We start from the raw sequence: 11,401 nt of genomic DNA, 5'->3' as shown, positions 1-11,401 counted from the left end.
CGTCTGGGGGGGTGGCCCTCCCTGTCCCTGCCTTGCCTTGGGCGCATGTTCCCACCCCAACCACACCGGAGCCCTTCCTGGTGCCAGAGCAGAGCCCCTGCTGGGACCCGCCTGCCCCCTCGTGCCCCGGCCTGCTGACGCCCGTTCTAATTGCAGCGTCCCCGCGGGGGCCCCTTGTCCCCCAGAGGCTGCAGGCACCTGGCCCCGGGCCACCCTGGTGTCCCCTCAGCCCTGTCACCGTGGTGTCCCCGCGGGCCCCGTTGCCATGGCAATGCCGCCCTGGCGACCCGGCCGTTCCCATGGCAACTCCGCTGCGTCCCCGCTGCGCCCCCTGGCGGCCGGATTCGCGTCACGGCGGCACCGGAAGTACCGGGGGAGGCGGAAGCGGAAGCGGCGGCGGCGGTGGCGGCGGCCGTGTCCTTCTGTGCCGTGACGCCGGGGCGGCACCATGGCGGATGCGGCCTCGCAGGTGCTGCTGGGCTCGGGGCTCACCGTGCTCTCGCAGCCGCTCATGTACGTGAAGGTGCTGGTGCAGGTAAGGGCTGAGTGGGCGGGGAGTGCGGGGCTCGGTACCGGCCGCGGTAGGATGCAGCCGCCTGTCCCCGCCGCAGGTGGGCTACGAGCCGCTGCCGCCCACCCTGGGGAGGAACATCTTCGGCCGCCAGGTGTACCAGCTGCCCGGCCTCTTCTCTTACGGTGAGTCCGCCCCGGTGGGGCCGCCCCGGTGGGGCCGCCCCGGTGCAGCCGTGGGGTCCCCCCGGGGCTGACGGTCCCCGGTGTCCCCAGCCAAGCACATCGTGAAGGTGGACGGAAGAGCGGGACTCTTCAAAGGCCTGGCCCCGCGGCTGTGCTCCAGCGCCATCGGCACCGTGGTGCACAGCAAAGTGCTGCAGGTACCGGCAGGGGCAGGGGCAGCCGGGGGGGCTCTGCCGCCGGGGACGGGGACACCGGGACCCCCCGGCGGTGCTGACCCTGCCCTTTGCTCCACAGCACTACCAGGAGGCCGAGCAGGCTGAGGTGGGTGCAGAGGGGCTTCCCTCGGGGAATCTATCTTCTCTCCTTTCTCCATCCCTGCCTTCTCCTTTCTTCCCCTCTCCATTTCTCTGTCCCTTCCCTCCATCCCTCCCTTTTCTCCCTCTATGATTTCCCTCCCCCCTTCCCACTCACCTTGGTCTCGGGCAGACTCTGCCCTGCTCCCGGAATGCTCCGGAGGGAGGGCCGGGATCTGCCAACCCCCTCACGTGTCTGGATGGACCGCGGGTGGTTCCCCCCTGACCTTTCCTCCCTCCCAGCCTGGAGCCAGCAAGAAGGAGCCGGTGTCGTCGCTGGAGCAGGTACTGAAAGAGGTGAGGAGCAGGAGCAGGGGGGTGGCTCTGGGGTGTCCTGGCCCCGGCCCCTCCCGGTGACGCCCCGTTTGTCCCCAGACCTCCCGGGAGATGGTCGCCCGCTCCGCTGCCACCCTCATCACCCACCCCTTCCACGGTAGGTGCCTCCTGACCCCGGGGGCCGGGGAGGGAGGGCCAGGTGCCCCCTGTCCCCCCGATGTCCCCGCTGTGTCCCCAATGTCCCCGTGTGCCCGCAGTGATCACCCTGCGCTGCATGGTGCAGTTCATCGGCCGCGAGACCAAGTACAGGTATGGCCTGGAGGGCTCTGGGGGGGGCTGGGGATCCCAGGATTCCCCCAGCTCATCCATCCTCTTCCTCCCCTTCCCAGTGGGACACTAAGCGCCTTCACCACGATCTACCGGGAAGAGGGAATCCTGGGATTCTTTGCGTGAGTGCCGGGGAGGGAGGTGGGCATGGCACTGGTGCGAAGGTGTGGTGGCCCTTCTTGGGAGCATTCTGGTACCTCCAGCAGCTCCTGTGTCCCCTATGGATCATCCATCCAAGCATCCCTGCCTGCGGGGGTGGCTGTGTCCCCGTCACCTGCCTGCTCTGGGAACAGCCCCACCCCACCATCCCAAAGGAGCTGTTCCCAGCTCTCTGCAGAGCCACACCTGAACCCTCAGCTAACATTCCCGCTGTTCCTTCCCTTCTAGCGGCCTCATCCCGCGGCTCCTCGGGGACATCCTGTCCCTGTGGCTCTGCAACATGCTGGCCTACCTCATCAACACGTATGCGCTGGAGAATGGGGTACGGATTCCGGGATCCGGGGGGACAGGGGCTGGCGGGAGGAACCTCCAGGGATGGTCCAGGGGGCCACAGCCCTCTTGTGGGAGAATTCAGGTGCCTCTCTCTCCTCCTTCCACAGGTCTCCACCATGGCTGAGATGAAGAGCTACTCGCAGGCAGTCACTGGGGTGAGTACAGCACACGGGTGGGAATTGGATCCTTTCCGTAGGGAATGGTGTGCTCCCAAAATCCTGCGGCTGCCACGGTGGGCATGGAGCCAGGCTGGGATCAGCTGGATCAGCTCACAGGCCAGGGGATGCTCCATGGAGGACATGTGTCACCCCATGGAGGTGGCAGCAGTGGGCTCCCTCCCTGGGGCACAATTCCCAGGGGATCTTTAGGGGCTGGTTCTCCCCACGCTGAGGGAAGAGGGAACATCCTGTTATCCCTGCTTTTCCTTGCAGTTCTTCGCCAGCATGCTGACCTACCCCTTTGTCCTGGTGTCCAACCTGATGGCCGTGAACAACTGTGGGTGAGTCCACATTCCTGGGAACATCCATGTCCCTGTGCCTGGATCAGCTCCTGGAACCACCTTTCTGAAGTTCCCAGATGGAAAAGGTGTTTCCAGCTCTCCACAGGGTTGATCCCTCTTTGACTGGGGCGGCAAAGCTTTTTGGGTTCAACCTGGTGTGGAGCTGTGGAGGGGACGGATCCCACCTCCCCGGGTGGGAATGATTCCCTTTGAGAGTAATTCCCGGCGGGTCTCCCCTCCCTTCCCCAGGCTGGCTGGGGGTCTCCTTCCCTACGCACCCACCTACTCCTCCTGGCTGGATTGCTGGAGCCAGCTGCACAGGGAGGTAAGTGCTGGAGCCGGGATGCACTGGGATACACTGGAATGTGGCGAGGAGCTGGGTGGGAGCCCCGCGGGGTTTGGGGGGGCCACACCAGGTCTCATGTGGCTGATCCGTGGTCGTTTTCCCTTTCCAGGGCAACATGAGCCGAGGGAACAGCCTGTTCTTCCGCAAGGTGCCGGTGGGGAAGCGATACGTGTGGGACGAGCGGAGGTTCCGCTGATTCCAGAGGCGGGAGCGGGATTGTGGAGCTGATGCTGGGGCTCCGGAAGCAAAGAATCATGGAGAGTGATGATTTCTATACAGTTTTTTAAAAATCATTTCCTGCTGAGAGCTGAAAGGGCATGTGTGAGAGTCTTTTTTTCACAGGGGTTTCCCAGGAAGCGGGGCTGACAGGTCTCCAGCATTCCCTGATTTATCCAGGAGCCTTTTTCCCAGCCTCAGACACTGCTGAGGCTCTTTACACAGGGGAAATTCCCCCGTGAGGTGACAGCACCTGGAATTGTCACCCCCTTACAAATAACCACCTGTGCTGAGATGGGCTGTGCAGGTGTCACAGGGGTCCTCGGTTTCCCCTCGCTCACTCCAGGTGTTCTCCAGGTAGGACATCCAGGGCAGAGTCCTGACACTCCCAGGCACAGAGGGACAGCGAGGGTGTGGTGGCACGTGGGGGCTGTGAAAAGGAAACTTACAACACCTGGCAGGGTTGGAAAGGTTTAGAAGTGTTCACCGGGAAGGGGTTGCTGGACACCTGGAGGGGTCACTGCAAAGCCCACGAAGGGGGGTGAGGTGAGGGTTGCACACCCTGGTGTGAGGTCTGCACACCCAGGGGTGCGTGTAAAGCTGGGAGGGGAGTCGCACGCCTGGCCGGGGTTGTTGCACACCTGGAGGGGGCTGTTGCACGGCCGGAGCAGGACTTGCACACCCGGCAGGGACCTTGCAAAGGCAGCGGCCGTCCCACACCCAGCAAGAGGATCGCACGCCTGGCAGGGGCATCGTAAAGCCCGCGGACGAGTTTCGTACCTGGCGGGGGCCGCGTCACACCCGGAGGAGGTTGTCGCACACCGGGCGGGGCCGTCGCGCACCCGCGGGGCCGTTCCCCGTCCCGGGGCGGCCGGGGGCGGGCTCGGTCGGGGGAGGCGGAGCCGGTCCCTCCCTTCCCAATCCCCGTGCCGGCGCCATGGCGGGCCCGGGCGGTGCCGGTGCCGGTGCCGCGGACGCCGGGGATGTGCTGAGCGGCGGCAGCGAGCGGCGGTGCCGGGCGCGGCTGGCGGCGGGGGGCGCGGGGGGCGCGGCGGCCGCGGCCGCGGTGCTGGTGCCGCTGTGCTCGGTGCGCGGCCGCCCCGCGCTGCTCTTCACGCTCCGCTCCCGCCGCCTCGGCGGCCCCCACAGCGGCGACGTCAGGTACCGGCGGGGGGAGCGGGCGCCGGGGCCGGGCCGGCCCTGACCCCACCCCGATCCCTCCCGCAGCTTCCCCGGCGGGCGGCGGGACCCGGCGGACGCGGACGCGGTGGCCACGGCGCTGCGGGAGACGCGGGAGGAGCTGGGGGTGGCGGTGGCAGCAGCCAGCGTGTGGGGACAGCTGCGGACCCTGCCCGACCGGGTACCGGGCACCGGGGGCGCGACAAGGGCGCGGGGGGAGAAAAGGACAAAAGGGCAAGGGGCAGGAAATCGGTGACGGGGTCACGGGTGACAGGTTCGATGATGGGTGATGGGTTCGAGGTGACGGGGACAAGGGTTATGGGTGACAGGGACACGGGTGATGGGAACACGGCAGCAGGGAAACAGAGGAGGGCTTCCAAGTGACAGGGGCAAAGCAGCAGGGACACGGCTGATGGGTTCAGGATGACAGGGACAAGGCAGCAGGGACATGGGTAATGGGTTTGGTGTGACAGGGATGCAAGTGACAGGGCTTACAGGTGATAGGGACAAGTCAGCAGGGACACAAGTGACAGGAGTTCTGGGGATTTAGGGTGACAGGGACACAGGGCAGTGGCTGCAGGTGAAGGGGGGGTTTTGGGTGACACATACATGGTGGGGGCCTGGGTTGGGTGCAGGGGGGTCAAGGCACACGGGTGGCACTTTGGAGAGGGGGTTGTCACCCCATCCCTCACTGACACACCTTCCAGCAAGGAATGACCATAGTGCCCGTCGTGGCCAACCTGGGGCCGCTGGAGGCCTTGACACTGACCCCCAACCCCGACGAGGTGGGTGACCCCTCCCTGGGGCCTGCAGCCCTTTAGTGGTGTCACTGGGTGTGTCACCATGGTGACCCCCTCACCTGTGCCAGCAGGTGGAGGAGGTGTTCACCCTGCCCCTGGCTCACCTGCTGCGGGAGGAGAACCAGGGCTACACCCACTTCCGCACGGCCACCGGCTACGGGTACACCCTGCCCGTGTTCCTGAACGGCCCCCACAGGGTGTGGGGGCTCACGGCCATCATCACCGAGCTCACCCTGGAGCTGCTGCTGCCCGGCCGCTACCGCAAGAAGACCCACGTGCCACCCCGGAAACCTGTGGCCTGAGGGAGGAGGGGACAGGGGGTGGCTCTGGGGCACCGAAGCCACTGGTGATGTTGCACACTGTGATTCAGTAAAAGCCATGTTTGGAACTGCCCCGGGCTCCAAGTCATGGAGCGTGGCCAGGACAGCTGTCCCCTGGCACTGGTACAGCAGGAGGTGTCCTGGGGACACTGTGGCAGGGAGCGTGGACAAAGAGCTGTGTCCATGTGATCCCCCCACAGCCACTGCCTCTGCCCAGTCCCAGACAGGGGCTGTGGAGCCTCACGGAAAGCCAGGATCTCCCCTCTGGGGTACCCAGACCCCATGATCCCCGGGGATCCCCTGCTCCAAGGAGGCAGGACCCAAAGCCACCCCCATCAGTCCCTTCCCACCATTTAATGTCCACCACAGAGCCCATGAGTGCAGCAGCGTTTATTGAGGCCCCTCCACAGAACCCTCCCAAAGTGCTGCCAGAACCCCAGAACCCCCTGAACCCCCTTCCAGGCAGGAAAAGGAACGGGTGGTCCTGCATCCTTACACTGATGCCGCTCGGGCTTTGGCCTCCCCGAAGCGCCGCATCCTCTCCTCCAGCTCGGGGCGGAAGTGCCGGATGAGGCCCTGCAGGAGCAAAGGAGCCGGTTACCGGGGCGGAGAGAGGTTGGTGGCCTCCCCCAGGACTCCCCCGGGCCCCCACCTGCACGGGCCAGGCGGCGCCGTCGCCCAGGGCGCAGATGGTGTGCCCCTCGATCTGTTTGCTGATCTCCCAGAGCGCGTCGATCTCGGCCGCCTGCGCGTCGCCCCGCACGAACCGCGCCATCACCTTGTTCATCCAGTCCACGCCTGCGGGGTGGGGAGGGGTCAGGGCTCCGTGCTGTGCAACCCCTCGCCCCGCAGCCTTCCCCTGGCCTCACCTTCCCTGCACGGGGTGCACTGCCCACAGCTCTCGTGCTTGTAGAACTCGATGAGGCGGGCGATGGCCTTGACGATGTCAGTCTGGGGGGTGGGAGAGGAGGGTGAGGCGAGGGAGGGGAGGGTGAGGGGCTGTGGGCGCCGGGCAGGGGGCCGGTCCCTTACGGATTTATCCATGACGATGACGGCGGCTGTGCCCAGCCCGCTCTGCGCCTGCACCAGGGAATCGAAGTCCATCAGCACCGTCTCGCACACCGACTTGGGCAGCAGTGGCGTGGAGGAGCCCCCCGGGATCACAGCCAGCAGGTTGTCCCAGCCACCACGGACCCCCCCTGCAAAGAGACGGGTGAGGAGCAGCCACTCCAGGCCCGCCCCAGCACGGCACGGCCCAGCCCCGGCACCCACCAGCATGTTTCTCGATGAGCTCCTTCAGTGGCACCGACATCTCCTCCTCCACGGTGCAGGGAGTGTTCACATGCCCTGAGATGTTGAAGAGCTTGGTGCCCGAGTTCCGCTCCCGGCCGAAGCTGGCGAACCAGGCGCCGCCGCGCCGGCAGATCGTGGGTGCCACCGACACCGTCTCCACGTTGGCCACTGTGGTGGGGCAGCCGAAAACACCTGGGGAACGGAAGGAGAAAGTTCTTCCCTGGGAGGGTGGGGAAGGCCCTGGGATGGATTTCCCAGGGAAATTGTCGCTGCCCCATCCCTGGAAGTGTTCAAGCCAGTCTGGAGCAACCTGGTCTAGTGGGAGGTGTCCTTGCCCGTGGCAGGGAGTGGGAATGGGATGATCCTTAAGGTCCCTTCTCACCCAGACCAGGCTGTGATTCTATGAAACACTGGGAGCTCTCAATGGACGTGGTGGTGGCTGTGTCGGTACCCCTGGGGACACCTGGTTTGGGGTAGCAGCCGGGAATTTGGGATGGAGCTGCGGGGCCGTACCCACGTCCGCAGGGAAGGGCGGCTTGAGGCGGGGCTTGCCCTGCTTGCCCTCGATGGACTCGATGAGCGCCGTCTCCTCCCCGCAGATGTAGGCGCCGGCCCCGCGCACCACGAACACGTCGAAGGCGTATCCAGATCCGCAGGCGTCGGCTCCCAGCAGCCCGGCCTCGTACGCCTCCTGGATGGCCACCTGCAAGGGGGGCATGGGTGAGCCGTGACCCCCCGCACTGGCTCTGGGGCGCTGGCGGGGTGTTTTTGGGGCGCTCCCCGCACCTGCAGGTTGGAGGCCTCGTTGTAGAACTCCCCCCGGATGTAGATGTAGGCGGCCCGGGCGCCCATGGCCCGCCCCGCCACCAGGCAGCCCTCCAGCAGCTTGTGCGGGTCGTGCCGCATGATCTCCCGGTCCTTGCAAGTGCCCGGCTCGCCCTCGTCCGCGTTCACCACCAGGTACTTGGGTCTGGAGGCGGGGAAAGCTCCGGGACCGGCGCCAGCAGGGGGCTCCCCGAGGGCCCGGCGCCGCCCCCGGCCCCGCTCTCACCTGCCGTCCGGGGGCTTGTTCATGAAGCTCCACTTGAGGCCGGTGGGGAACCCGGCGCCGCCGCGGCCCCGCAGCCCCGAGGTCTTGATCTCGCCGAGGATCCAGTCCACGCCCTTGAGCAGGATCTCCTTCGTCTTGTACCAGTCGCCGCGGCGCAGGGCGCCCTGCAGCCTGCGGGCACCGCGCACGCTGACACCGGGCGCGGGGCGCCGGGGCCGCGCCCGCCGCCCCCCGGGGCTCACTCACCTCCAGTCGTGCCGCCCGTAGAGGTTGGTGAAGATCCGGTCCTCATCCCGCAGCGACCCGAACTGCGTCTTCTTGGGCGCCGTCTGCGGGGACACGCAAGCTCAGCACCGGGAGCACCGGGACCCGGCCCGGACGGTCCTGGAGCTCCCCGCTCACCGAGAAGGAGGCGGCGGGCAGGCGCCGGAGCGCCAGCAGCTGCCGGGCGGCCATGGTGGGGCGGCACCGGGATCGGGACCGGTCCCGGGATGGGGACCGGCACCGAGATCGGGGTCGGGATCGGCACCGGGACCGACCACCGTCACCTTCAGGCGCCCCCGCGCGACGTCACGGGCAGCGCCGACGGCGCGACAGTGACGTCAGCGATCGGCACCGGCGCGGGGGCGTGGTTAGAGGGCCGGAGGCGTGGTCACAGTCAGGAGGCGTGGTCACGAAGCGGGGGGCGTGTCCTCCAGGACAGCACGTCGGGTGACATTGCGGAGCGGTCACGGCGGGGGGGGCGTGGCCTCCGCGGCGCGGGGCGTGGCCAGGCCGGCGCCCGGCGCCACGTGCCCCGCGCCCGGTGCCGGGTCGGGTTTCGGGCGCTGAAACCAGAGCCCCACACGGGACCCCCCCGGAGCCCCCAGGGCCGCCCCGCTCCCCCCGCCCCGCGCCCCGGGGGGTCGCCGCGCTCCACCCGGTCTCCTGGGCGACACGGCGGGGCCCGAGGACAGCGCTGGCCTCGTCCCTGCGAGGGGCGAGCGCCTGTTCGGAGGGATCTGGTTTCCCCCCTGCGAGGTTCCGGTGGTGGGGAGAAGGAGCGGGGAGCAGGCGGGATGTTCTTTCTCTTCCGCGGGTCGCAGCCGCGCGGCACCGGCAGCCCCGTGTCCCCCGGCTGCCGGAGCGGCCCCCGGCCCCACGGGCTCTGCAGGAGGGGCGCCCGCCGCCCCCGCCCGGCCCCGCGGCTCGGGGGTCCCGGCCCCTCGGGGAGCCGGGGGCGCTGGAGCCGTAGCGCTGCGTCCCCCTCGGAGCGGCGGCAGGCCGCCGAGGAGCTGGGGCCCCGGCCGCCCCCCGCTCTCGGGCAGGTAACCGGCGGCGGGGACAGGGCCGGGGCACGGCGGGCGCTGGGGACCCCGCGTGCCCCCGCGGGGAGGCTGCGGGACCGGGGAACAGCTGGGCGGCTCCCCACATCTGGAGCTGGGCGGCCGAGCGGGGAATAATCCGGAGGATTATGCGCGCGGGCGCGGCGCCCCCCCCCTTCGCCTGCCCTGCATATCCCCAGATATTCCATAAAAACCTCAAATCCCCGGTGGCAGCCCCGCGGTCTGCGCCAGCCGGCCCCCCCGGGCCAGGCATGTCCTGCGGCGCGGGGGCAGCCCCCAGCCATGGGCAACTGCACCAAGACCCCTGAGCGGCGGCTCCCCAAGGTACGGCCGGGCCGGGCCGGCCCGTAGGGGCAGCAGGAGGAGGAGGGGGGGGGGTCCCAGCGCGGCCCCCCCGCGCCGCTGACGCCCGCTGTGCCCGCAGGACGGGAAGCCGCGCTCTGGCGTCCCGGGCTCTGGCGGGGGGGACCCGGAGGATCCGCTGGACTCGGCACAGACCCCCACTCTGCAGGGATACTCGGTGCTGCAGGGGCTGGTGGGGCCGGCCTGCATCTTCCTGCGGCAGAGCATCGCCATCACCCAGCGGGTACGTGCCTGTCTCCTCCCCGTGCCGCCCGTGCCCCCGGGGGGGTGAGGGCAGGATCTCTGTGGGATCCCTGGGAGTAGAACCCCTCCTTCGGCTCTTCCCACTTTCTCTCCCCCAGGACCGGGAGCTGCGGCCCGAGGAGATTGAAGGTAAGGTGCCGGGGAGTGGGTCTCTCCCGGGGGGGTGGGTGGTGGTGTGGGGGGGCCGGCGGTGACGCTGTGGTGTCCCCAGAGCTGAAGCACGCGTTCCAGGAGTTCGACAAGGACCACGACGGCTACATCAGCTACAAGGACCTGGGCGAGTGCATGCGGACCATGGGCTACATGCCCACAGAGATGGAGCTCATCGAGCTGTCACAGCAGATCAGTATGTGGGGGGGCACGGGGTGTCCCCAACAATCCCTGCCCCCTCCCCAGCACCCTCCTGACACCCCTCCTCCCACCACAGCCGGGGGCAAAGTAGATTTCGACGATTTCGTGGAGCTGATGGGCCCCAAGATGCTGGCAGAGACGGCGGATATGATAGGGATCAAGGAGCTGCGCGACGCCTTCCGTGAGGTGCGGTGAGGCGAGGGGTGGGGGGGCGGCCCGGCAAGCAGCCGGCATGCCGGCCGAGGGCAGCGGTGGCACCGTGCCCTGTGCCGCAGTTCGACACCAACGGGGACGGGCAGATCAGCATGGCGGAGCTGCGGGAGGCCATGCGCAAGCTGCTGGGGCAGCAGCTCAACTACCGCGAGGTGGACGAGATCCTCAAGGACGTGGATCTCAACGGCGACGGCCTGGTGGACTTTGAAGGTAGTGCGCGGCCAGGGGCCCGGGGGGGTGTCCCGGGGTTGTCTGTGATGTTCCCGCCGTCTGTGTGCTTTCCCGCCGGCAGAGTTTGTGCGGATGATGTCGCGCTGAGGGCAGTGTGTGCCAACGTGGGACCCGGGCCCCCCCGTGCCTTACGACGAGGAGGGGGCTGTGCAGGGACCCCCGGCTGCAGGGGCCGGGGCGGTGCCGCCCCAACCTGGGGCGAGGCCGAGTGCCGGGGCTACTCTGATGCCGAGCTGCGACTGCGGCAGGAGGCGCCGGGGCCCAGGCCGGGACCCTTTTCAGCACAGACTCGGCCGAGCTTCGGCCACTCTCGCTCTCATCTCTGCTCTCTCCCTCCATCATCCCCCTCCCCCCCGACCTCACCCCAAAAGTCAGACCATCACAGTCTCCTCTCCTTCAGCTGTACCCCCTCCTGCTGCTTGTCTCTGCACCCTCTGTTCCCACCCCGTATCCCATGCTGAGCCCCTTAGGCTCCCCCCATGTTGTGTTTAATGTTGACCCCATGGCACAACCCACCCCATCACACGGTTTGAACTCAGACCTCTCCCTAACCTGCCTAACGTCCCCAGTGCAGGGGATGCTCCTGGGGGCCTCAGTGCCCCGCCGGGACCCCCTCGAGGAGAGAAACTGGGAATCAGGTGTTCCCAGGCGGAGGGGGCTCGGTGTGCTGCAGGCAGGGCTGACACGGGTGCCCTTCCTCACCCTGGCTGCAGTTTTGGGGTCAATTCTGCCCTTTGGAAATGAAAAAAACCTCTCTCTGCACACTTCTGGGTTGTGTTTTATGTCGAGTTTCTGTAGGATTGATTGGTGACCGCACCATCCACAGG

At 67.8% G+C, this 11,401-nt stretch overlaps 4 protein-coding genes across 5 annotated transcripts; 3 read left to right on the top strand and 1 right to left on the bottom strand.

The window, feature by feature from the left end:
• The first annotated feature begins 376 nt into the window (after positions 1–376).
• MTCH2 (mitochondrial carrier 2) lies at positions 377–3,302 on the top strand. Its single transcript, XM_064660019.1, has 13 exons — positions 377–535; positions 612–696; positions 787–893; positions 991–1,017; positions 1,293–1,346; positions 1,425–1,482; positions 1,583–1,634; positions 1,715–1,774; positions 2,040–2,133; positions 2,252–2,299; positions 2,576–2,643; positions 2,893–2,968; positions 3,099–3,302. The coding sequence occupies exons 1-13, from the start codon at positions 449–451 to the stop codon at positions 3,183–3,185; spliced, it is 903 nt and encodes a 300-aa protein (XP_064516089.1). The 5' UTR covers positions 377–448; the 3' UTR covers positions 3,186–3,302.
• A 643-nt stretch (positions 3,303–3,945) lies between these two features.
• NUDT8 (nudix hydrolase 8) lies at positions 3,946–5,576 on the top strand. Its single transcript, XM_064660030.1, has 4 exons — positions 3,946–4,366; positions 4,433–4,565; positions 5,092–5,169; positions 5,256–5,576. Exons 1-4 carry the CDS (start codon positions 4,143–4,145, stop codon positions 5,484–5,486), a joined length of 666 nt encoding a protein of 221 aa, XP_064516100.1. The 5' UTR covers positions 3,946–4,142; the 3' UTR covers positions 5,487–5,576.
• Positions 5,577–5,876: 300 nt separating this feature from the next.
• On the bottom strand, positions 5,877–8,392 carry NDUFV1 (NADH:ubiquinone oxidoreductase core subunit V1). Its single transcript, XM_064660007.1, has 10 exons — positions 8,251–8,392; positions 8,095–8,177; positions 7,849–8,019; positions 7,584–7,767; positions 7,311–7,500; positions 6,777–6,989; positions 6,537–6,703; positions 6,374–6,455; positions 6,157–6,302; positions 5,877–6,080 (listed from the first exon to the last, which is right to left on the bottom strand). The coding sequence occupies exons 1-10, from the start codon at positions 8,302–8,304 to the stop codon at positions 5,997–5,999; spliced, it is 1,374 nt and encodes a 457-aa protein (XP_064516077.1). The 5' UTR covers positions 8,305–8,392; the 3' UTR covers positions 5,877–5,996.
• On the top strand, positions 8,340–11,336 carry CABP2 (calcium binding protein 2). 2 transcript variants are annotated; one of them, XM_064660032.1, is made up of 7 exons: positions 8,340–9,155; positions 9,598–9,759; positions 9,878–9,908; positions 9,991–10,125; positions 10,207–10,316; positions 10,406–10,553; positions 10,636–11,336. In XM_064660032.1, the coding sequence occupies exons 1-7, from the start codon at positions 8,340–8,342 to the stop codon at positions 10,659–10,661; spliced, it is 1,428 nt and encodes a 475-aa protein (XP_064516102.1). In that variant the 3' UTR covers positions 10,662–11,336. The 2 variants fall into 2 exon arrangements, with proteins under 2 accessions (XP_064516102.1, XP_064516101.1); XM_064660031.1 differs by lacking the exon at positions 8,340–9,155 and adding an exon at positions 9,300–9,497.
• The last annotated feature ends 65 nt before the right edge of the window (positions 11,337–11,401 follow it).

Source organism: Pseudopipra pipra, chromosome 6, assembly GCF_036250125.1.
Source record: "Pseudopipra pipra isolate bDixPip1 chromosome 6, bDixPip1.hap1, whole genome shotgun sequence".
Taxonomy (NCBI): domain Eukaryota; kingdom Metazoa; phylum Chordata; class Aves; order Passeriformes; family Pipridae; genus Pseudopipra; species Pseudopipra pipra.
The sequence above is the reverse complement of the archived record's forward strand: the minus strand, read 5'-3'. Positions and strand labels throughout refer to the sequence as shown.

Coding starts and splice junctions, on each gene's coding strand:
- NDUFV1 (XM_064660007.1), bottom strand. CDS start 8,304: ATGGCCGCCCGGCAGCTGCTGGCGCTCCGGCGCCTGCCCGCCGCCTCC. Junction 7,501..7,583: donor ACGAGGCCTCCAACCTGCAG/GTGCGGGGAGCG, acceptor CCCCCCTTGCAG/GTGGCCATCCAGGAGGCGTA. Junction 6,303..6,373: donor GTGCACCCCGTGCAGGGAAG/GTGAGGCCAGGG, acceptor CCCACCCCGCAG/GCGTGGACTGGATGAACAAG.
- CABP2 (XM_064660032.1), top strand. CDS start 8,340: ATGGGGACCGGCACCGAGATCGGGGTCGGGATCGGCACCGGGACCGAC. Junction 10,126..10,206: donor CGAGCTGTCACAGCAGATCA/GTATGTGGGGGG, acceptor CTCCCACCACAG/CCGGGGGCAAAGTAGATTTC. Junction 10,554..10,635: donor CGGCCTGGTGGACTTTGAAG/GTAGTGCGCGGC, acceptor TCCCGCCGGCAG/AGTTTGTGCGGATGATGTCG.
- MTCH2 (XM_064660019.1), top strand. CDS start 449: ATGGCGGATGCGGCCTCGCAGGTGCTGCTGGGCTCGGGGCTCACCGTG. Junction 1,018..1,292: donor AGGAGGCCGAGCAGGCTGAG/GTGGGTGCAGAG, acceptor CCTCCCTCCCAG/CCTGGAGCCAGCAAGAAGGA. Junction 1,775..2,039: donor GGAATCCTGGGATTCTTTGC/GTGAGTGCCGGG, acceptor CTTCCCTTCTAG/CGGCCTCATCCCGCGGCTCC.
- NUDT8 (XM_064660030.1), top strand. CDS start 4,143: ATGGCGGGCCCGGGCGGTGCCGGTGCCGGTGCCGCGGACGCCGGGGAT. Junction 4,566..5,091: donor TGCGGACCCTGCCCGACCGG/GTACCGGGCACC, acceptor CACACCTTCCAG/CAAGGAATGACCATAGTGCC. Junction 5,170..5,255: donor TGACCCCCAACCCCGACGAG/GTGGGTGACCCC, acceptor CTGTGCCAGCAG/GTGGAGGAGGTGTTCACCCT.